Here is a 25,208-nt window from a genome sequence, read left to right on the forward strand (position 1 = left end):
AATACTGACTTGATTGGTATTTTGTGTAAAGCTTTAGCAGCTCTCTCGAACATTTAAAGCAAGTCCTAAACATCTTTGGCCATCCCACTAGAACTGTCAGTCCCTAGCTGACCTTCCTATGTCCCTTTTGAATATCTTTTCTAATCCTTCAGCCAGTCTACAAGTGCTGTAAAACCACCGCTTTAAAATAATAGACATTCTTAATAAAATATAAAAATAGCATTGGAGCAGCAGAAGACAGCTGGATCTGGGAAGGGACACTACTCCATCCATTTTAGAAACAATAGCTCAGGATCCATCATAGCTGAGCATCTCTGGAATTTTGGTGCTCCCTTGAACTCTGTATGAGCAGGACCTCTCTTCCCTGTGGCTGGTGATGTTAAACACAGCCCAGCTGCATGGCCCATCACAGAGTGCTTCTAAATGCCCTGCTTTTCTAAGGGCTCATCAGAGACCTCCATTAACACATCGCTGGTTTTGTACCAGAATCATTTCAGAAAGGGTGGCAGGGTGAAAGAGGGAACTGCACTTGAGCTGAGCACGAAAAAGCTCTTTTCTGCTCTTCTAGCACATTGCATTTCTCCTCCATCCATAGGTTTTTTGCTGTGCCAGAACCCTTGTGTGGACAGATCCTGGCTGGAGATGGGGCACCATGACACTCCTGCCCACCACAAAGGCCACAATACAGGTGGAAATGCTCCTGGAGCCATCTTCAGGAGCTGCAGTAACCGAAGGGCCCCTCTGCCAACGAGGCAGAAGAAGGAGAACTTTGTTCTGCTAATGCTAACACATTTTTATTTCCCCATTTAGTTGCTTACCTACATCCAGCTCATCTACTGCAAAAGCAGGGCGTGGGAGGGGAGCTGTGGGAGGAGAAAGCTGGTCAGTCACAGCAGGAGAGATGGGAGGCCTCCGCCAGGGCCTTGAACCACCCTCTCCCGTGCCATTGGGCCCTGCCAGAGGCAGTACAGGAAGACACGCCTGTAAATGCCAGCCATGAGCTGGTTTATCCATCTTTCTGGGAATTTCAACAGCTCCCTTTCTCTTCTCACTACTTTTTCAGCCTCAGTCACCCCATGCTTTGCCCTGACGTCTCCCAGCCAGCACCTTGCTGAGCTCTGGCTGGGCGTCCTCGCCCGTGGCACATCTGCCACAGGCCCAGGCAGGCTGAGGGCCCCGCCAGCGTCAGGGCTGCAGGGGCAGCAGGGCTGCTGGCCACACTGCTGGACACCCACACACTGTCCACACTGCAGCCCCTCCTCTAGGGTATTCTGCTTGGATGTGGTGCCCATCCAGAGTGGCTGCAACCTCTTTGTCCGGGCCCAAGGATGAGGGAGGGGAGAAGGGGGAGAGCCTGTCAGGCAATGAAGAAAAATATTGTGGCACGATGCTTATTTAGTCCTTTCCTCTACTGGTGAAGCACGGATGATGGCAGATCGTAAAGTATCAGGGAATCAATAGAGACCCAGACAATTTCTAGAATATAGCTAAGATGGGAAATAATTTCTTTTGTTCTCTGTATGCTTTTTTTTTCCAGGAATGTATCCTAAGTTAGTCTTTGTGCCCTTTCAGGTTGCAGTATTTGTTTAGTGAACATCCACAATCAGTTGCAATTGCTTTCCAGCTGGTATTTATCAGGGGTTACAGTTAATCATTGTTGGCTTCTTGGAAAGCTGCCTTGTTAGCCCAAACTGAACACACTGTAAAGGTAAAATATGAAGAGGTTATAAGAAAAAGGAGAAATTTTTATTGGCATAGTTTTTGCCATTATGTTCAAAAAGCAAAATTTGCCCTTAAATATTTTCCTTTTGAAGAAGCCACTGCCTTTTAACAGGCCTGAGAGCTGGCTGAAGAGGCTGCTCAAGGTTCCCTCTTCACTGCAGCCTTGCTGGAAGGATTTATAGATTCCTCTGCTCAGACAACTGCTGTCTCCCCTTTCTCAAGCAGCAATACAGCAATTTTAACTTCAGTAACTGTTGCCAGTGTGAGCACGCTCAGAACGAATGAAGAGGCAAAATCAGCAGGAACTGGACACAAGGAAAGACAAATTTCAGTGAAGGATAGAGGCTCAGTACTGGGTTTGGGTTTGTTACATGTGTGTGGGAGTTTCAGTTCCAAACTCAAATATCTGCTTTTAGTCATCTTCATGCCCAAATGAATCTGTAGTGAGTGAGCTGAATGTCTGAGCTGCCATTGTAGACAACACTACTAGAGCCAAGCATATGTTTCAGCTCAGTCTAAGGCAGACAACTACATTGGGACAACTGAGTCATTTTCTAGCTCCTATGAGCTCAAGCTCCCACACTGGTAGGATATCGACTGGGAATACAAAGGTAAATAAAGGAAAGGAAAAATAGAAGTGAAATCAGATCAAGCAGTATGTTACAGGTTGTGGAAGTTTTCAATTTCATGTAATTTTGAAAAATCCCTTGAAAAACTACTTCCTTTTGAGTCTTCAAACCTTTTTGGATTATTCTTTATCTATTTGAAAAAATCTTGCAAATCAAGGCTTTTAGGTGGCTATGAGCTTTATGCCAGTATTATGTATGACTTTGGGAAAACCATGAGTTTTTCTTTCCTTTTTTTCTTGGCAGCCAGTTTTAATCCAGGTCAAAAACTGCATGCACCAGCAAAATAAGACCACATATAGAGTCCTTGAAATACCTGAAACTAACCCTGAGTTCTCATACAATATAATTGCATTAAAGACATGAAAGAAATGCTGCTTTATATTCTGATGAGGGTTTAGCTGTTACGGCTTAAGCATAGGCCTCAGTTTTATCTTCAGTGGGAATTTACTCCAAACATGAAATTGATGTCTGTCAATCTCCTTCCCACACCCAGGATTACAGTGCCATCACAGAGACGCAGTCAGCTGAGAGAAGAGGAGGAAGGAATTACCTCACTTTCTTATCCAGACCTCTGAGTAGGAGATGCTAAGAGAGAGAGGAGCACAACTGGTGCTGTAATTTGGAAAGCAGTACACTGTGGGACCAGGTGAAGCTGCTGAGATGTGACACTTCAGATTTCCTTGTTTGTGTTAGGAACTGTAGTTTGGAAAGTGAAGACCAATGCATGAAAAAAACCCAAAAAAACAAAAAACCCAAAAGCACAAACAAAAAATACCCCAACAAACCAACCAACCAAAAACACCACACTGAAAAAAACACCAACCCAAAACCAACCAACCAAAACCCTCAACAAATCCAGGTCTGTTGCATGGGGAGAAAATTGCTTCTCAGTAAAGCAAATGGTTCCACTGCTCTCTTTACCGCTCTGATCCTTGTGAATACAGAACATGTGTCCCCTTCTTAATCTGGGTGGGGAATATCCCAGAGATCAGAACAGTAGATTGGCTTTTTACACAAACTATCATGAGGTTCAGATCCCTCTAAAAATAGTTGCCTATCTTCCAGAGCAGCATAGGGTATGACTGATTCTATTTCAGAGGATGTAAATTTATTAAATCTTTCCTTACACACTTATCCTGCAAAAGTAATGCTGAATGACTACTGTATGTTGGGATGGCACCTATCTCTCCTGACTCCAAAGGGATATATGTCTTAAGTTCAGTACAACTCTTCCACAGCCTTGTTCATATGATCTTTGAAACCGTTCAGTTCCAAAACCAAGAATTTAATTCCTGTGCTTTTCGTCTGGGACTTAATTCAATGACCTCAGGTTCTGAAGCTTTTATCTTCAGGCTAAACTTGTTCTGCTCTTTTATTGCTCCTTGTGTGCATGGTGACTTGCTGTTATCCCGCTGGAATCACATCCCTATTTACTTCACAGAATCACAGAATCAACTAGCTTGGAAAAGACCTTTGAGATCATCGAGTCCACCCTGATCTAACACTGCCTTGTCAACCAGACCATGGCACTGAGTGCCACATCCAGTCTTTTCTTAAACACCTCCAGGGACTCCTCTTCTTTATTCACATATCCTTCCTTATCACTACATTCAGACTCGTTCTTTCCTCCCTTCAGTTGCTTTGGCTTTGGTCCGTTCTAGAACTTGATCATTCTTATCATCCCCTGATTCTCACTTCTGCAACTTCTGTTCATTTTCAGATGCTTCCTCCTGCATTGGGATTTTCTTCCTCTAGCAATAACCCTGCTTCTCAGTAGGACCCCTCCTGCTTTTCCACACTGAGGACTCTGAGTGCTTGCAGCAGGCAGGAGCATTTGCCTTCTCTCCATCCCTACATGTTTCCTATGAGACACACTGGCTGTTACTCTTCACTTTTTCTGTGCGAGTCAGCATCTGATGGATTATAGAACCAGTGTAGCCCCTTTCATCTCCTTTAGCACACCCTCCCACTTCCCCCCCTTCTCATGCTTTCTTGTCAAATTATTTATAGGACATTGATTCACAGACCTGTTATGTCTAATTATATCTATTCACTTCTAATATGAATCGCAATTCTGCTAGGAGTTAAGATTGCCAAAAATGTTTTGACCTAAGAAAGAGGAGGTGGTGGCTACATATGCAGATCAGATCCTATAAAAGTACCCTGGGATCTGTGTGTCTTGTCCTTTCTCAGAAATCTCTAAGGTAAGAGTTTCAGGGCTTGGGACTAGGGAGGTGGGGAATGAAGGGAAACTGGCCCTGCATTCCACAAGTTCCAGTGCATTCCTATGGATGCTCATATTCATTCAATGGGGGTCTGCCAGTGTCAGCTGGGATTTTCAGTCTGCTTTCAAACCAACCATATGTTTTCAGTGTATAAATGTTGTCTGGGGTGCAGCAGTAAGAAGTAAGTTACTAATTCTGTTTCTTTTAATACTGTCTGTCTTCCAATCTGCAACTCTTTGTCTCACAGAAGGTAAGATCTTGATTTATTCACTTTTTAGGGAAAGGTAGAGCTGCTCTAAGGCAGGACTTCTATGCAGGTATGCTGGAAATCCTGGTATTCATTATGTTTATCTCCATTGTATAAATACAGTACTAGAATTGGGCTGGATTGCCAATATTTTTGTCACAAGATTCTTTAAGAATGTGATCTTAAAAGTACTGATCACTGCAGCATTGCCCAGGAATCTCCAGCAGAGACCAGTTCCTGGAGAAACAAGGAAAAAAAGCCAAAATGTCAGAAAGTACTTTCCAATGATTTGGGGTGGTTTTTTGCATTTATCTCAAACATCCAGGGTCACTGGCACTGACTGTGAAGCAACAGGAAAAGAAATATATATTTAAATAATGTTAATATGTTATTTTTTTCACATGGAAGCTTGAGGAATGTGGTTAGAATTTTGTGTATCAAAATATCAAACTGCTAAAAGCAAGCAATCTGAGTTTTCTTACAGGCTTGTTTCTGCCTCTGAAAATATTGCATAATTGTGAGAAAATTATATAAGCAAATACTTGTAATCTGAATAAAGATTTTTGGTGCTTTTGGGAACTGAATAAAGGATGATACCTACTTGGATAACTGGAAAAAGAGAGATGGAACTGCAACTAAATTCAGTTTTAAATATTTACACCCAGGAAAGTAAACTCTTCACATTTACTTTCTACATTAATTTATATTAATTTTGTCAGATATTATCACTAGGATATATCCCTCAAAATTATAAAATGTCAACAAGCAATCATGTAAGGAATGTAACCAGCATGCTTTGAATCAGTGAAGGAGAGTTAGCATAGCATTGATTTCAGGAAACGTCAAACCAAACAATCAAAAGAAAATAGTTTAGTACTTTAAAAAGTTAATCTACTGACACATTACATACATATATTAATGTCTACTAACCTACTATATATATTATACTTTTTAATAGCATCATAAAGATATATTGTGATAACAGCATCCAGTGTCTATAAAATAGCACAATATACAATATAGGTGTAATGTACATAACATAAGCTAATATATTATAATACATAATAACATAATATATGCTGGCATAGTATATACTAAGAGATATAATATGGCAATGTTATTCCTCCTAGGAATAGTTAGTATTATTCCTGTTAGGAATCTTGTAAGAAACTGTGAGATAATATAAGCAATGTTAATATTGTGTGAAAAACTGGGACCATTTTTCAACTTCATGTGTTTATTTTGTGGAATTGTTCTTATTTGAGTTATAACATATTAATCAAGTGGAAAACCATGTCATTAGAGACAAAACCAGTCAGGAAATTGCACCCATTCATTTGAATTGATAGCACCAATTTAAGTCGTGAAGTCTGTCTTTGCCTAAGAAGGCAAAGAAATTTTTTTGTAGTAAAAAATATTCTTCCTAATATCTAATCTAAACTATTTCAATCGTGAGCCATTCCCCTTTGTTCTGTTGCTCCAGGCCCTTGTCTAAAGTTCCCCTTCGCGTCTCTTGGAACTCCTTTAGGTAATGAAAGGTTGCTAGAAGGTCTCGTTGGAGTCTTCTCTTCTCCAGGCTGAACTACCCCAGCTCTCCCAGCCTATTTCCAGAGCAGAGGGGCTCCATCCCCTGGAGCATCTCCATGGCCTCCTCTGGACTCACACCAACAGCTCCATGTCCTTCCTGTGCTGGAGCCCCAAATACAAAAAGACAGAAAGCATTCTTCTGTGAATGCCATCATCCAGTAGGACTAAAGATCTGACCACCAAAAAAACCCAAAAAAAAACTGAAAAAAAAAGCAGAACAGAACTCTGAATTAGAAGGGGACAAAAGGCAATTCAGTTGATACGTAAGCAAGAGCTATCTAATGTGCTATAGGAGTGTTTCTTCCATTATGCAGTATTTTAATATCTTCTCCACCCTCACAGGTACTTGCTACATTACGTGTAGTAAGCAGCAGCCATGTCTACAGACGCTGAGATGGCCGTCTTTGGGGAGGCAGCTCCTTACCTCCGAAAGTCAGAGAAGGAGAGAATTGAGGCCCAGAACAAACCTTTTGATGCCAAGACCTCTGTCTTTGTGGTACATGCAAAGGAGTCCTATGTGAAGAGCACAATCCAGAGCAGGGAATCGGGCAAAGTCACTGTCAAGACTGAAGCGGGAGAGGTGGGTAAAATGCAAGATTTGCAAACAGCAGTTCATTCCCACTCTGGCTCTTAGCTGACATGCATGTACCTTCGTGCCTTCTGACAGACTCTGACTGTGAAGGAAGATCAAATCTTCTCCATGAACCCTCCCAAGTACGATAAAATCGAGGACATGGCCATGATGACCCACCTCCACGAACCCGCTGTGCTGTACAACCTCAAAGAGCGTTACGCAGCCTGGATGATCTACGTAAGTGGCAGCAGCAGCTTCCTTTGGGCAGCGGCAGGAAGTGCTGGGCCAGGCTCAGGGGAAGCCAACGTGCTGTGTCCCTTCCTTGCAGACCTACTCGGGTCTCTTCTGCGTCACCGTCAACCCCTACAAGTGGCTGCCGGTGTACAACCCGGAGGTGGTGTTGGCCTACCGAGGCAAGAAGCGCCAGGAGGCCCCTCCACACATCTTCTCCATCTCTGACAATGCCTATCAGTTCATGCTGACTGGTGAGTGGCTCTCATCGTAAGCATCATATCAAAACGCTTCTGGTTTGTCTTGATAAAACTCTGTCATCAAAAATGAAATAGGATTATATGTTGCTGCTAGTTTTGATTCCACCTTTTCCATTCCTTTCTTTCTCTGTGCTATTGAGGTCCAAAGTGTTACCCATGATCAGGATTCCTTTGTCATGGGTCTTTACTCTCCCTTTCTCTAAAAGAATGCTCTAAAAGCGGTCTGTGTAGCAGAAAATTAAAACAATTTACTGTACGCAGGAGAAGGAAAAGACCATAGAGTGGAACAGAGAAGCGGCACATGGCTCTTCAGGGGTTTTCAATGGCAAAGCATTATAGAATCACAGAATGTTTTGTGCTGGAAGGGATCTTTGAAAATGTCATGGGCCTTCCCTATGACATTTGGAGGGACATTTTCCAGTAGATTGGGTTGCTCAAAGCTCTGTCCAAGCTGACCTTGAACACTTTTAGTCGTGGCATATTGGCTACATCTTTGGGCAACCTGTGGCTATGGCTCACTGCCATCATCATAAAATCTACGTTTTTGAGCCCAAAACTGTTGCCCCTGACTTGGTAAAAAGTCCTTCTCTGTCTTTCCACCACTCATTAACCATTTGGACATGGAGCCTTTGACTGTAACTCCCCCTTGCATGCAACCTTCCAGCTAATTCCTTATCCATCTAGCAGTCCCCCCATCAAATCCATACCTCTCTAAGTTTGGGTCATAAGTGGTGTGAATATGTTTTGAGGTAAGAGTGCAAGTGCAAATTGCTTTGCAAGGAATTGAAGTGGAAAAAAAGACTTAGGAGTAAACAAAGCGGAAATGCAGGTTTTTTCTTACCATAACTTACATTCATTTTCAGTACTTTTGTGTTCTTCATTTACAATGTCTATTTGTTTCTGCCTCGTTCACAGATCGGGAGAACCAGTCCATCCTGATCACGTACGTACAGCCCCTGCGCGGGTCCCTGCGGGGCTGCCCGGTGCCAGGGGACCTCCTGCCTGACCACGCACCCTCTGCTTCTCTCTTGGCTCTGACAGCGGAGAATCCGGTGCCGGGAAGACTGTGAACACAAAGCGTGTCATCCAGTACTTTGCAACAATTGCAGCCAGTGGGGACAAGAAGAAGGAGGAGCAGACATCAGGCAAAATGCAGGTGAGGTCCCAGGGTTAGAAACCTGCAACTATCCAGGTTCCTGATGAGCTAGGTCATGACAAGAAGACTTCTGTTTTAGGGGACACTAGAGGATCAAATCATCAGTGCCAACCCACTGCTGGAGGCCTTTGGAAACGCCAAGACCGTGAGGAACGACAACTCCTCACGCTTTGTAAGTCATTACTTGGGACAACTGTCAACACCAATTTGAATATCCCTGCTGTCTGGATTGGTAAAAGAGGTCTTGATTTACTTTCCTGCTGCTTTCAGGGCAAATTCATCAGAATCCACTTTGGTGCCACAGGCAAGCTGGCTTCTGCTGACATTGAAACTTGTAAGACACCCTTCTGGCCTGATCCCCCTTCCCTCCAGCCTTCCCCACTTCTTGTGCTTGACTCTGTCCTACCATCCTTGCCAGATCTGCTGGAGAAGTCCAGAGTCACTTTCCAGCTCAAGGCGGAAAGAAGCTACCACATCTTTTATCAGATCATGTCCAACAAGAAGCCGGAGCTAATTGGTAGGAAGGAGCACTAACTCCTCCAGGCAAAGGTCATGGGACAACACTGAATTCCTTCCTGTGCCAATTGCATTTGACCTGTCTCGGTTTTGTCCTTCTTCTCAGAGATGTTACTGATCACCACCAACCCCTATGACTATCAGTACGTGAGTCAAGGTGAGATCACAGTTCCCAGCATTAACGACCAGGAAGAGCTGATGGCCACGGACGTAAGTAGCAGAACTTTTCTTAGGTGAAGTTTCATTTCTCTGACCTTTAACAGCTGGGGTACTTACCTTAATGACTCATTTGTTAGAGCGCCATTGACATCCTGGGCTTCACTCCAGACGAGAAAACAGCCATCTACAAGCTGACAGGGGCTGTCATGCACTATGGGAACCTGAAGTTCAAGCAAAAGCAGCGTGAGGAGCAGGCAGAGCCGGATGGCACCGAAGGTACCAGCACAACCCATCCCAGAGCACAGAGGATACCAAACACTCACTAAGTTAAAGGCAGCGTGTCAGGGTCAGAATCATTGACTCAGCCTGTGCATTTCCCCAGTGCCAGTAATGCAGAATAGCAGTGGGTGTTAGCCAGAGGATTTCTCTGGAGGAACACAACTCAGTGGAACCTGCGGATTATTTTGAACAATGCAAAAAATTAGGTCCAGTGTCTCCTATAGCATGCTTCTGTTGACTGTCAGAGTAGGAGGCAGGCAGAAGTAAAGCAAGCTTTGCTGCTGTCTTGAATGGAAGCATCTTAGACCTGACACAGAACCAGGAGCAACTCTCAAGTACTAATGAATAATGATATAGTTATAGTGGAGTGGCCTCATACAACCACAGTGTGTGTGTATATATATATATATATATATATATGTATATACATATCTACAAAACTGAAATTTTCTTCTTGTTTTATCTTTCTAGTTATAAATGTGCCTTAAATGCCTAGTTGGAAATAACACATCAAATAAAAGCAGTTCAAAATTAGCATCTCTGTATATATCTTATATAATGAGGTTTGGCCGCCTCACATTGAAGAACTCTGTAAATAGTACTGGTGCTTGCTATCAGCTTCATTATGAGACGGGACAGGCAGCAAATTGGAAGGTGATGACAGAGTACATGCAGTGCTGTGGTGCTTGTGTTTGTTAACCCAGCTGCAGATAAAATGAGAGCTGGGAAAGACTTAATGTGTTTGATATTTATCCTTAGGGACAATATATGAAAGTTGTACAAGATATCCTATTCATACTTTTGGCATTTTACCTCACTAATCTACCCCTCTCTCTCTCCAATTACAGTAGAGTTTCACTGACTACAATTTTCAGTACAGTGTATTTCACCAACCACTTTCCTATTCTGTTTATTCAGAAATTGTGACTCTTTGATCGGCCATTTTCATGGCCCTTGCTCCTTTTGTCTGTCTAGTCTCTTGCATGTTCACTGTAAAGGTATTGCAGTAATATTTACCTTTATTAATCATATAGATTAAATCAGAAAAAATTAGCACATCAAGAAAAACTACAATATTTTAAAGAATGTGGTATGATATATGTGGCTTCTGCAGAAATAATTCTGAATTACTGCAGGATCGTTTCACTGGAGAGCTAATATCTGATCCTTCTCTATGCTTGTTTCCTTAGTTGCTGACAAGGCTGCCTACCTGATGGGTCTGAACTCAGCAGACCTGCTCAAGGCCCTCTGCTACCCCCGAGTCAAGGTGGGGAATGAATACGTGACCAAGGGTCAGACTGTGCAGCAGGTAAGAGACAAGTGATAATAGAAAAAAATGACTTGAATTAAAACTTTTGAACTTCCTCTTTTGCTGCAGATGGTAGATTTCCTTTAACCTTTTCTTAGGTATACAATTCAGTGGGTGCCCTGGCTAAGTCTGTGTTTGAGAAGATGTTCCTGTGGATGGTTGTTCGCATCAACCAACAGCTGGATACGAAGCAGCCCAGGCAGTACTTCATTGGTGTCCTGGACATTGCTGGCTTTGAGATCTTTGATGTAAGAGGAGGAACTCCATAAATGTTTCCTGGAAGAGGCATTAAGAAATTGGAAAAATTTGGGGGTTGGGGTTTGCTCTATTTCAATTATGGGTTATTTTCATTTATTGCATAATCCTGCCTTTTACTCTAAGAATGGTACCCTTCTGGTTCTCATAGCATGTAGTATGCCACAGGGCTGCAGATATTTGTAGATGGTTGTTGTTGCATGCAGAAGTGAAAATTGCATTGAAAACTGATAAATAATATCAGAGAGAGACTTTGAGGAAGTAAAATGTGCCTTTTTAAAGTAAGATTTTGTTAATGCTGAAGCCAGATTTCCTCTGAATGCTTGGGAATAGACATGCAGTGTACACAGATTCAAACAAATAAAAAGCTGGACTTGGACTAAGCTCTGCAAATCTTTTCAGAGCTCAGAAATATGTTGAGACACTGCCAGGGCCTAAAAGGGTAGATATATTAGAGAGTGGAATATGCCAGTCACCTGTCCAGTTCCAGCACTAGAAGTTCAAGATTCCGATCATGCAGACCCTAATGGGATAAGGATGAAGCCTATTGGAAGATGGAAAGTGTTCCTGGAACTGAAATTCACAAGTAAGTAAATCTTTGCTTTCTGCAGTTCAACAGCCTGGAGCAGCTGTGCATCAACTTCACCAATGAGAAACTGCAACAGTTCTTCAACCACCACATGTTCGTGCTGGAGCAGGAGGAGTACAAGAAGGAGGGAATTGAATGGGAGTTCATTGACTTTGGCATGGACCTGGCTGCCTGCATTGAGCTCATTGAGAAGGTTATTGGCCCCCACATACTTAATAGTTTTTCAGATGTAAAATGTAAAAAGAATCTTCTATGCTCTAACTAGACCATGCTAACCAGAGGCACTCACATTTAATGCAGCACAAACCAGGATTTGTTCTGGATTCCAAGCATTTCATATACATTTGTGTTTGTCTCTTATTTCACTGCCTGAGAGATTTTTTGCCTTATAGATATGATTTATGGAGCCAAAATTTCAGTCTTAGTCACTACACTGAAGTTCATACTCAAAGGTGTGTATTTTTTTAATGCATGCTGTGTAAGTAAATACATGGAGCAACCTCCATTTTAACATTTCTTAAGAAATTTTCTGTCTCATATTAAAGAAAGAGCATATAGGAAGTTTAAACTCTTTCTTATAGTTGAATGCTGCTCCTTTCACTTATTTTGCTTTCCACTTTCATCTAACTTGTACAAAATTAATTTCTACATGTTAGATCTTTATTACATCACAACCCTGAATCTTATGGGGGAGCTTGTTTCTGTATAACTGGTGACATATCCACTAACAAAATGTCCTTTCTGGAGAAACATAAGATTACACATACTGAGGACAATTTTTTGGGATTATTTTTATCTTCCATTCCTCTTTCTTACCTACATTGCCTCTGTTTTTTCCTTCCTTCCACACTTCCTTCACATGTTGCTGTTTCTCCCAGCCCATGGGCATCTTCTCCATCCTGGAAGAGGAGTGCATGTTCCCCAAGGCAACTGACACCTCTTTCAAGAACAAGCTCTATGACCAGCACCTGGGCAAGTCCAACAACTTCCAGAAGCCCAAGCCTGCCAAAGGCAAGGCTGAGGCCCACTTCTCCCTGGTGCACTATGCTGGCACAGTGGACTACAACATCACTGGCTGGCTGGAGAAGAACAAGGACCCTCTGAATGAAACTGTTGTGGGGCTGTACCAGAAATCATCCTTGAAGACCCTGGCTTTACTCTTTGCCTCTGCTGGTGGAGCAGAAGCAGGTGATTTCTTTGAAATCAGTTCTACTAAAATTTACAGAAAAAGAAATTAGAATCTTGTAATAATAATTTGCAATAATATTTACATTTCTAAAATTGAAAACGCAAAACTTCATATCTTTTTGGATCTCAGTCTAATAAAGGATATTACAACTCCCTAGAGACCTTAGTAGATCTGTAGGTTTTAGAATGAGACAGCTGTTCTAAAGCACTAAACCAGCGTTCTCTAGCTGAGAAAGCAGATTTCTGAAATCTGGGCCATTCCCAAATACTTCAGGGAATACAATCAAATGTATCAACATGCTACTAAATTTATGCTTACTCTTAGATGTAAGGACACATAAACACTGCATTTGGTGTATTCACTAGCTTTTAATTTAGTTCCTCAAATACCTTTCTATGCAAAATGTTACATTTTATTTCCTGACAGCACTTTCTAAATTTCAGCTTGACGTCACTAGATTTCCTACTACTGTCGTCTGAAAAATTCAGGTCTCTTTTTGTAACTTTAATCACTGTATGCATTTGCAAATTTTGATAATATTTTTATTTTTGCTAGATTTTTAAAGATGAACACACAAGGTTTTTCAGATTCTGTGTGCTTTTGTTGTTCACTTCTTTACAAAAATGTATTACTTTTTAGAGAGCAGTGGTGGCAGTGGCAAGAAGGGCGCCAAGAAGAAGGGTTCTTCTTTCCAGACTGTTTCAGCTCTCTTCCGGGTACTGTAGAATAATCATTCTAAACTTACCACATTATGAAAAGAAAAACAGAAATTCAGTTCCGAAAAGCTTTAGATTGATCTAATATATCTTTGTGTTCAGAAAGGATAAAATAATTTGCTTCTAGTAAAGAGGAATTCTTACTGAATCTTGGGAAGTATTCTTTCAGAACTGCCCAAAAGTTCTGTAAAAAAAAATTTACTGACTATGGTTTTATTCTAGTGTTTTTATCTCCACCTAGTATTGAGATTGTATAAGTGACACTTTTAAACCCAAGGCTTTGTTCTTGCTCCTAAGGAAAATTTAAACAAGCTGATGGCTAACTTGAGAAGCACTCACCCCCATTTTGTGCGGTGCCTTATTCCTAATGAAACAAAAACACCTGGTAAGTTGTTAAAGTTCAGATGTGTGATATATCTGATCTTCTCTGTGCAGTAAAATGAAATACTATTTCATTCTGTGATTTATTAGGTGCCATGGAGCACGAGCTGGTGCTGCATCAGCTGCGCTGTAACGGCGTGCTGGAAGGGATCAGGATTTGCAGGAAAGGGTTCCCCAGCAGAATCCTCTATGCAGACTTTAAACAGAGGTCAGATCACGTCATCACCCTCCACCATATCCACAAATGCTGAATAATTTGCATTTCCTAGTTGTTTTAAATACTGTGGGAGTTAGGGGAGAGGTTCACTGTACATACCTTTAGGTATACAAAGTCAATTGTCCAAGTTAGTTATCTGGTTTCTTTCTACAGCTATTGAGAAAAAAGAGACATTTTAAAAGAGCTATTATTTATTCCTGTTCTTTATTCATATTCTGGTATGAGGTAAAGTATTTTTTAACCATACAGAAATTGACTACCTTAGGCACCTGGAGAACAAAGCAAGATGACTTTCACCTGTCAGCACAGACATGAATAAAGATACTAAAGGACATTCTAGACTAACTTGTTGGAAAACCAAATACAATGAAAGTATCTTGCTTCTTGTTCTGTATCAGCTGGAAAATACTCAGATAGTATGTACTGCCACTTTTTAGGACTGGGATTTGCTTCCCCTTGCCACATATTTTGTTCTTGTACATAAAGTTCTCATTTAGAAATAAGGCATTTAGATAACATGGCATGTGAAATATGTCAGCAGTTACCCAAGGAAATCAGTACCTATTCCGTGTCAAAAATCTTTGGACTAAGAGAAATGCACAGTTTTCCCTAAAAACATATTTACCTGTGAAAGCATGATTTCTATTGAAGGAAGAGTTCAGATTTATTCACCTGTCTTCCACACTTGATCCCCCTCCAGAAAATCTTAACAATGGCATTGGCTAATACAGGTTTGATTGAGCTTCCAGGAATTTGACCTTCTCCATATTCTATTTCCTGCCACAGATACAAGGTGCTTAATGCCAGCGCCATCCCCGAGGGACAGTTCATCGATAGCAAGAAGGCTTCTGAGAAGCTCCTTGGCTCAATCGATGTGGACCACACCCAGTACAAATTTGGGCACACCAAGGTACAAACTTCTCCATTCACTGAGTCCCTGGGCTTTGCTCTACCTGACAATGATGTGCTGCAACATTCCCTCTCTCAAGGTGTTCTTCAAAGCTGGGCTGCTGGGACTCCTGGAGGAGATGAGGGATGAGAAGCTGGCACAGCTCATCACCCGCACCCAGGCCATGTGCCGGGGTTACCTGATGAGGGTGGAGTTCAAGAAAATGATGGAGAGGAGGTAGATATTTACTTGGCCTGCTGGGCCAATCCTTGTCAAATACTAATGGGGTGAACAAAACTGAAAAGAAGCTGCTTTACAAAAAATCTCATTTATTTCTCATTAATTCAGTTTGCCAGTACGGATATATCCTGAAAATAGATGGAGCAGTGTAAAATCCCAGTTTAGGGAAACAAATACATTTTTTTAACACTTTGTACTAATTTTTGCTGAATTCATTAAATGGTTACATTTTATATATGTATCCAGAAACTTGATATCTAGTTTACACTAATTAATTTAGGTGACTGCTAAAATAAAAAGAAACACATATTTCTATCACAAGAGAAGTGTCCTCTTCCCCTTGATAACTTTCATAAAAGAAATCAAGTCAACTTATGGAAGTTCTCCTTTTCATTGGCCATAAAAGTGAGCCAAACACCTGGACTCCAAAACTATCCATACAGGTTGATACTCTATGTAGCACTGGAAGGTTTTCTGCAGAAATACATATATTATATATAAAATGTGATCTAAATATTATTAAAAATATGTATTTAATAATATATGATAAATGTTTTCTACATAGAGATATACAGAACTATATATATCCATTTATACTATATATAGATACCTTATATATATATACACAACTAAAAAGTATTATTGTAGAATTTCATGTTATACATATTAATATATACTGTTGAATAGGTTTTATAGACTTTAAAATACGTACCAAAATATGTTTTGTTATTACTTTTCAGGGAGTCCATCTTCTGCATCCAGTACAATGTCCGTGCATTCATGAATGTCAAACACTGGCCATGGATGAAGCTGTTCTTCAAGATCAAGCCCTTGCTGAAGAGTGCAGAGTCTGAGAAGGAGATGGCCAACATGAAGGAGGAGTTTGAGAAAACCAAGGAAGAGCTTGCAAAGTCTGAGGCAAAGCGGAAGGAGCTGGAGGAGAAAATGGTGAAGCTTGTGCAGGAGAAAAATGACCTGCAGCTCCAAGTGCAGGCTGTGAGTACTGCTAAAGTTTTTGACTTGTAATATCCTATATAAAATCATCCAAAACATCTCAGTAAAGACATATTATCCCAAAGTAGTGCTAGAAACATGCTTGTGGAACAGTGACCTTATCACAAAATTTTGCCAAAGCTAAACATCTAATTCATGCTCAGAAAATCTCTAGTGAAGAGTTGAACAGGAATTTCTCAGAAGAATGTTTGAGGGTTTAACATTCAGGTTTTAAAACACTATATCCTAAAAAATGTGCCTACATGGCTCTCTGTAGTAGACCTCTATGCCAACGATCTATTACTATTTCCAGTCCACAAAAATGCAATAGAAGTATAGTTATCAAAAGATACAATGAACAATGACACTCTTGTCAAATTAACATTAAAGTTGAATGAAAATTAAAGACTTTAAGAATGTGCGGTGATATTTTCCTTCATTTTAGGGGATGGAGGCAGTCTAAAACAGATACTCTTATATTATTAGGTTTTACCAACAAAGTAGATTGCAAAGCATCTTTGACAATATTATGTTGTTCCTTGAAAATCAGTAAGAAAAATTAAATAATTGAAAACTGTTTTGTTTAAATGAATCATGTAGGAAGCTGATGGTTTGGCTGATGCTGAGGAAAGGTGTGACCAGCTCATCAAAACCAAAATCCAGCTGGAAGCCAAAATTAAGGAGCTGACAGAGAGAGCAGAAGAAGAAGAAGAGATGAATGCTGAGTTGACAGCAAAGAAGAGGAAACTGGAGGATGAATGTTCAGAGCTGAAGAAAGATATTGATGACCTTGAGCTAACACTGGCCAAGGTGGAGAAGGAAAAACACGCCACCGAAAACAAGGTATGAGGCAGAACCTGTCACTCGCACTCCAGAAAAGAGCCCAGTGCTATTACAGGACTTCTATATCTACTTCATTTATTTACACTTCCTTCCTTTCTTCTCAAAGGTGAAAAACCTGACTGAGGAGATGGCAGCCCTGGACGAGACCATTGCCAAGCTGACAAAAGAGAAGAAAGCCCTCCAAGAGGCCCATCAGCAAACGCTGGATGACCTGCAGGCAGAAGAAGACAAAGTCAATACACTGACCAAGGCCAAGACCAAGCTGGAGCAGCAAGTGGACGATGTAAGCACACAGATGTAGAGCAGGAACAGCACAGGTATGGAGTCTGACCTGGCTGGGAGAGCGCTGATGGTCTTGTTGTGTTTAGCTGGAAGGGTCCCTGGAGCAAGAGAAGAAGCTGCGCATGGACCTGGAGAGAGCTAAGAGGAAACTGGAAGGAGACCTGAAGCTGGCCCAGGACAGCATCATGGATTTGGAGAATGATAAGCAGCAGCTGGAGGAGAAACTGAAGAAGTAAGTGTGGCTGTGGGACACCTGAGTGCTGGGCTGGAGCACTTGTGTTTTTTCTTTGAGCTCTAACACGGTTCACTTTGCCCAAAGGAAAGACTTTGAAATCAGCCAGATCCAGAGCAAAACTGAGGATGAACAAGCCCTGGGCATGCAACTTCAGAAGAAGATCAAGGAGCTGCAGGCAAGTCTCTGTTCCTCCTTCCCCTCCCTTGCTCAGGCTCAGCTCAGGCAGGAGGAGGGCACGGGTGTGAAGGGTCCCTGCTGTTCTCCAGGCCCGTATTGAGGAGCTGGAGGAGGAGATTGAGGCAGAGCGAACCTCTCGCGCTAAAGCAGAGAAGCATCGGGCTGACCTGTCGAGGGAGCTGGAGGAGATCAGCGAGCGCCTGGAAGAAGCAGGAGGGGCGACAGCAGCTCAGATTGAGATGAACAAGAAGCGCGAGGCAGAATTCCAGAAGATGCGCCGTGACCTGGAAGAGGCCACGCTGCAGCACGAAGCCACGGCTGCCGCCCTGCGCAAGAAGCACGCGGACAGCACCGCTGAGCTGGGGGAGCAGATCGACAACCTGCAACGCGTGAAGCAGAAGCTGGAGAAGGAGAAGAGTGAGCTGAAGATGGAGATTGATGACTTGGCCAGCAACATGGAGTCTGTCTCCAAGGCCAAGGTACACAAATATTTCTGCTCATTAATTCAAACATAACCAAGTAGTTATATTTGAACGCAGAAATTTTAGTTAGTCATATTTTAGAATAAATGATTGCACTTTGCAACTTGTATGTTGGTTTAAAAAGTTCAGTATTATTTTAATAATTTTTCTATCCTTTGCATGAGAGCTAAAAAATTTGAGCTGTAACACCTAACCTAAGTAACTCTGGGGAACTTACTGCTTCGTTCAGAATATTACAAAATGAGAGGAACTCACCCTATTGCTTTTTAATTTTTTCTAAAATAGAAATTACTCCTACAAGAGAAATTGACCTTTCCTTTTTATTCCTATTTTTCTTTTCCTTCCTTTAATACTTCAGTGATACAATCTCTAAGAGACAAACAGAATTTAAAATTATTTCTTCATTTTACAGTGTCCCATCATTCTTGTTATCTATTGAAAATATATTAGTGTACATTAATAAATTATAGAATCATAGAATGGTTTGAGTTTGAAGGAACCTTAGAGATCATCTCGTTTCATCCCTCCTGCAATGGGCAGGGAATATACAAATGCTGGAACTGGGGGCACAAACTTCCTAGTAATATATATCAGTTAACTGAGAAATTTTGGTTTCTGAATCATTCTTTTTTCCTTCATAAGATTTCATATTCTCACAAATTATGTGTTGAGCCACCAATCATTTTTCCTTCTGTTCTTCATGCGAACAGGCAAATCTGGAGAAGATGTGTCGCTCCCTAGAAGATCAGCTCAGTGAGATTAAGACAAAGGAGGAGGAACAGCAGCGCATAATTAATGACCTTAGTACTCAGAGAGCTCGGCTACAAACAGAATCTGGTAAGACATTTGTGTTTTTAAGAGAACACTGTATATTATCTGGGTCCTTTAAAAAAATGGTAAAAAATCACCCGGGGTCTTGGAGGATTGAACATGAACTAAGTTGAACCTGAGCCAAAAATGTGGTTTTGAGATGAAGACGGCAAACAGGACCCTGAGAGAATCATGAATTGCATTAGGAGAAGCACTGCCAATGGGTTAGCAGAGAGTGATCATTCCCCCTACTCAGCACTCATGAGGCCACGCCTGGATTGCTTGGCCTTGTTAAACCTCCTGAGATTCCCATGGGCTATAATCCCTCTGGATGGCACTGTAGTTCTCATTCTGTAAACTCAAGGCTTAATGCAAACACAGAGTAAAGCTGTTTGGATTTTACATGACAGGTCATTTCTAGCCTCGGAGATAAATGTGGGTAGGTAGCAGTGATTAGAATCCATGAAAGAAGTAAAATTTTGTTTAACGCAAAATATATTTATGTGGGCATTTATTATCAAGATTAACACTTCTACGTAAGTCATAACAAGGTTTCTTTACTCATCTGAATTCTCCCAGGTGAATATTCACGCCAGGTAGATGAGAAAGATGCTCTAATTTCTCAGCTGTCAAGAGGCAAACAGGCTTTTACCCAACAGATTGAGGAACTCAAAAGGCACCTAGAGGAAGAGATAAAGGTAAGAAGGCTCTACAAATTCTGAGTTGTCCATTGCATTGGATTCCTTCTGTTTAGGAGGAGCTTCAGATACATATGAAATTACAGAATCAACAAGATGAAAGGGAGGAAAAAAACACTTAGGTAATACAGTGCAAGCCTTCCCATACCAATTTTGTTGCCCCTTCCCTGCAGTCTATATATTAATTGTTTTGCAGATTCCCAGACCTTCCATTTTCATTCGGTAGTTTGCCATTACTCAGAGCAAAATCAGTGCCCATCAGCACTTCAGTCAGGACATTTCCAAGGATATTTCCATTCATGGTCACATTGCTATTGTTCTCAAGGCCAAGAACGCCCTGGCCCACGCCCTGCAGTCCGCTCGCCACGACTGTGACTTGCTCCGGGAACAATATGAGGAGGAGCAGGAGGCCAAGGGGGAGCTGCAGCGCGCCCTGTCCAAGGCCAACAGCGAAGTGGCCCAGTGGAGAACCAAATACGAGACGGACGCGATTCAGCGCACGGAGGAGCTCGAGGAGGCCAAGTACGTGGGAAGCAGGATGGCAAATGATGGGAGAAACTGGTCAAGGGAAATTGGAATCTCTGAGAGTGGGTTAACACAAGAATGGGATGAAGGCAAGGATATACTGTCTTTGTAAATAAAGGGGAGAGAGGGAGGGAGAGAAAGAATGTAGATTGGAAGAGAAAACATAGGCTTTAGGGCTAGAAATGCTAAGACAGGCCTAATACTCTGTAAGTGGTAAGACACAGAAGTGATAGATTTTGCTGTCTGCATGCAGTCGTGGACAATAAACACCACTGTGGAAAGCATTTGGATCAAAACCTCCAAATTAACCAACTCATGCCAGTACAAAACTCATGCCCTTCCAAGCCCTAACGTGGCACTGTGCTTCTCTCCTCCCAGGAAGAAGCTGGCACAGCGCCTGCAGGATGCAGAGGAACATGTTGAGGCTGTCAATGCCAAATGTGCCTCCCTGGAAAAGACAAAGCAGAGGCTGCAGAATGAAGTGGAGGACCTGATGATTGACGTGGAGAGATCCAATGCTGCCTGCGCTGCTCTGGATAAGAAGCAGAAGAACTTTGACAAGGTCTTTTGGCCTCCAGCACCAGGTCTCCTGGCCAGAGCATTCCCCCATGACTGCCATATCCCTACTCACACCCCATTTCTCTTCAGATCCTGGCAGAATGGAAGCAGAAGTATGAGGAAACGCAGGCTGAGCTGGAGGCCTCGCAGAAGGAGTCGCGCTCTCTGAGCACGGAGCTGTTCAAGATGAAGAATGCCTATGAGGAGTCCTTGGACCACCTGGAAACAATGAAGCGCGAGAACAAGAACCTGCAGCGTAAGTCCCTGGCCCTCTGCTCCTCACTGGGCTTTCTCACTATCAGCCATTACCACCATTGTTCATGGGTCTGTGCCTGCAGGTCTGCAAAGATGCCTGTCACCTTGGTGGGACAGGGCCCTTGCCATTCTGTCTGTGCCTGACCATGCCAATGATCCTTGTTTCCACAGAGGAGATTTCCGACCTCACGGAGCAGATTGCTGAGGGAGGAAAGGCAATTCATGAGCTGGAGAAAGTCAAGAAGCAGATTGAGCAGGAGAAATCTGAAATCCAGGCAGCTCTGGAAGAAGCTGAGGTACACAGCATTGTTTATTGCTCTCTTAAGTGTCTAGGATCGCTATCTTGTTTACCTCATTCCCAGACAAAAGAGGAGAAGAGGTCTTTGAAAAGTAGAGATATTATCTAAACATAGCACTCTTTTTTACGCAGAGCTTCAGGTTCAACATTTGTCATATGAAAAGTATTCTTATTTTTTCTTGTCCAGGCCTCCCTGGAACATGAGGAGGGGAAGATCCTGCGCCTGCAGCTTGAGCTCAACCAAGTGAAGTCTGAGATTGACAGGAAGATAGCAGAGAAAGATGAGGAGATTGAACAACTGAAGAGAAACCACCTCCGAGTTGTGGACTCCATGCAGAGCACGCTGGATGCTGAGATCAGGAGCAGGAATGAAGCCCTGAGGCTGAAGAAGAAGATGGAGGGAGACCTGAATGAAATAGAAATCCAGCTGAGCCATGCCAACCGCCAGGCTGCAGAGGCACAGAAGAACCTGAGAAACACCCAGGGAGTGCTCAAGGTCTGTTGAACAGAAATTGCCAACAGAGAAATATCTTAGTTGATACTTTCAGTCCACAACAGCTCTAAATATGCTTATAATTTCTTTCAATGGCTCTCCAGGACACTCAGATCCATCTGGATGATGCTCTCAGGACACAGGAGGACCTGAAGGAGCAGGTGGCCATGGTGGAGCGCAGGGCAAACCTGCTGCAGGCTGAAGTTGAGGAGCTGCGGGCAGCCCTGGAGCAGACGGAGCGGTCGAGGAAAGTGGCTGAGCAGGAATTAATGGACGCCAGTGAGCGTGTGCAGCTCCTCCATACCCAGGTGAGGTCATTTGGTGAGAAATTGCACTCTCAGTAACTGGGAGAACACTTCTATGCTTTATTCCAGTCACCACTGGAGGCTCAACTAGGAGGAAGGCAGTCCTTTTTTCTGAAGTGTTCATCATGGTACTAAAAGAGATCTTTGCTGAAAAAATGTGGGCACTGGTTGTTTTCCCATCTTGCATACAATGACACCCATGCTTCTGCCTTACTTGTGTCCTCAGACACTTTATTCACATGGGCATGCCAGGTTCTCTGAGCAGTCAGGGAATGGAACTCTGAGACCACAGCAACATTCATTCCTTGTCAGCTGAAATACAGCACTGAGGAATCCTCATGTACTTTTTTACTAGCAAGAAAGTGGGGATGAACTCCTGGCTCTGATTTAGCATTTATCAAGCAGAGTTTGACACGAGCTATGTGTCATAAGAGCCATTGAGCAGTCAGGTGCTGAAATCTGTGGAAAGTGTGCAGTTTCAAGTGATGAAACTATTCTGGAAGGGATTCATCCCACCTACATTCAAAATTTTTCCTCTTTTCAGTTGTTGAGAGTGGATTACACTTCCCTAATGCTGAAGAGGAAGTCATTTCATTGACTTCCCTAACTCTATTTTTGTTGCTTTCCATGGATGAGATGTGGTACACATTATATTTCTGAGCACTTTTTCATATTAATAAAATTAATTGTTGGGGGAAAAAAAACAAAACAAAATGTTTTTTCCCCAGTGATAAGAAATTTTACTAGAAAAATCTCTGGTATTGATTTTTCACATAATTATGTCTTAAATTATTGAAAATCCTGTAATGTTCTTGATTTCAAATAATGAACTTACAAAAACAAACTTCTGACACTGCTCAACAGAACACCAGCTTGATCAACACCAAGAAGAAGCTGGAAACAGACATTGCCCAAATCCAGGGTGAAATGGAGGATACCATCCAGGAAGCCCGCAATGCTGAGGAGAAGGCCAAGAAGGCCATCACAGATGTGAGTTGGACATTCCTGGCATTGCTGATGGTGAATGTCCTGTCCCCCAAATATCTGCAGCCCCAAAATGGCTTTGCCCCTTTGCTCTGATCAGGCGGCCATGATGGCAGAAGAGCTGAAGAAGGAGCAGGACACCAGTGCCCACCTGGAGAGGATGAAGAAGAACCTGGACCAGACGGTGAAGGACCTGCAGCACCGTCTGGATGAGGCCGAGCAGCTGGCACTGAAGGGAGGGAAGAAGCAGATCCAGAAGCTGGAGGCCAGGGTGTGTAGGGCTGGGCTTGTGGGTGAGTGAGGCTGTCCTTGGAGAGACATTGCCAGGGAAGCTGCAGGGATGGGCTTGTCCTTGCAGGTGCGGGAGCTGGAAGGGGAGGTTGATGCTGAGCAGAAGCGCAGCGCTGAAGCCGTGAAGGGTGTGCGCAAGTACGAGCGGAGGGTGAAGGAACTGACCTACCAGGTAGGCAGGAAGCTCCTTTGTGTTGATACATTCTTATTCCCAGAACCCAAAATAAGGCCCTGAGGGATTTCTCTCTGTCCTGAGTCCCACATAGAAAAAGGAGAATAATGAAAGCACCAGAAGATGACTTTGTTTCTGGTCATGTTAGGAAGATCCAGCTTATCACTTCTGTCTGACTGGTCAGCAATGTCAATTAGAAATGTTACTCTCTATTTCATGAAGAGAAGGGTAAAAGAGATGCTTCTCTATCTGGTCATTCTCTTTAGTCTGAGGAAGACAGGAAAAATGTTCTCAGGCTGCAGGATCTGGTGGACAAACTGCAAACTAAAGTGAAAGCTTACAAGAGACAAGCTGAGGAGGCTGTGAGTATCACTGTGTTCAGACAGTCTTTATCAAGGTGGAAGTGGAATTCTGTGTCGATGTTTTACCCTGTGTAGCTCTGTTTGAATGCAGGTTAGCATTGTGGTAGTAGGTCTCTGCTTCCTTTCACTTGCTTTATTTAATATTTTCACCTAGCAGAAAAAAAAAATTGTAATATATAATTATAAAGCAGTAAATAACTGAAAGATGATTTAATGGCAATAACTGTAATTATCTATAATTATTCAAAAATTCCAAAGTGCACTAGCACTTCATATCCAGAGCTGGACTTTTGGTATGTCTTACTGACCATTTAAATGTTTAGCTTGGATTCCCCTTAGAAATATTAGAGATAATTACATACTAATTCATAATCTTAGGGGTTAATCTTTTTTTTAATTATTCAAAGTGAAAATGCCGCAGCACGTACAGGGCAGTGTTACAGTAGAATTGTTTTAAAACCTATTTTATGTTTCTTCCTATCCCCAGGAGGAGCTGTCCAATGTCAACCTGTCCAAGTTCCGCAAGATCCAGCACGAGCTGGAGGAAGCCGAGGAGCGGGCTGACATTGCAGAGTCACAGGTCAACAAGCTCCGAGCAAAGAGCCGGGAAATGGGCAAGAAGGCAGAAAGTGAAGAGTAAATGCCTCCCGTGCTGTAAAGTGAGAGAATTGCACAAAATGTGACATTCTATCACTTCTATTTTGTAATCACTGCTTTGTCCGTAATTAATCGATAGATGAGTAATGCCTACATAATAAAAATTGTAGAGCTTATGCCATGTAAATAATGAGAAGTTCAGTGTTGCATTTTAATCATTACCCTGAATTCTTCTAGGGTTTACATTTTTCCTTGCTTACTTAAACTTATTTATTCAATTAAAAATCTTGCTTCAGGTATTTTCAAAGTGTTTCAGCCACTTTTAAAGTGGTCTAATCAGACATCCTCCTTTGTTCTCAACAGGAAATTTCATCTAATATTTCCTTAGCTGAGAAAATCATTATTTCTCTGAAAAATAATGTAATTATCCCTTATAACTGTTGCTTTAGGAAGACAATAGATATTATCTCAAATGTTC

At 42.2% G+C, this 25,208-nt stretch overlaps 1 protein-coding gene across 1 annotated transcript; it reads left to right on the forward strand.

The window, feature by feature from the left end:
* Window positions 1-6,786: 6,786 nt before the first annotated feature.
* LOC309580256 (myosin-1B-like) lies at window positions 6,787-24,773 on the forward strand (the record flags this gene model as incomplete). The annotated part of the gene is given in 39 exon segments (XM_082294097.1): window positions 6,787-6,990; window positions 7,078-7,221; window positions 7,313-7,469; window positions 8,391-8,418; window positions 8,517-8,631; window positions 8,711-8,803; window positions 8,902-8,965; window positions 9,050-9,148; window positions 9,254-9,357; window positions 9,444-9,582; window positions 10,776-10,894; window positions 10,993-11,142; window positions 11,761-11,931; window positions 12,617-12,926; window positions 13,567-13,643; window positions 13,941-14,065; window positions 14,067-14,090; window positions 14,092-14,232; window positions 15,028-15,151; window positions 15,231-15,367; window positions 16,111-16,366; window positions 16,964-17,206; window positions 17,313-17,489; window positions 17,575-17,720; window positions 17,808-17,898; window positions 17,990-18,379; window positions 19,093-19,219; window positions 19,772-19,890; window positions 20,216-20,412; window positions 20,794-20,977; window positions 21,064-21,229; window positions 21,400-21,524; window positions 21,714-22,022; window positions 22,124-22,327; window positions 23,189-23,314; window positions 23,409-23,579; window positions 23,667-23,771; window positions 24,038-24,133; window positions 24,621-24,773. Coding segments are annotated over 39 exon segments (5,910 nt in total).
* Window positions 24,774-25,208: the final 435 nt, after the last annotated feature.

This window comes from Coloeus monedula (assembly GCF_965178545.1).
Source record: "Coloeus monedula genome assembly, chromosome: 19".
Classification (NCBI taxonomy): Eukaryota; Metazoa; Chordata; class Aves; order Passeriformes; family Corvidae; genus Coloeus; species Coloeus monedula.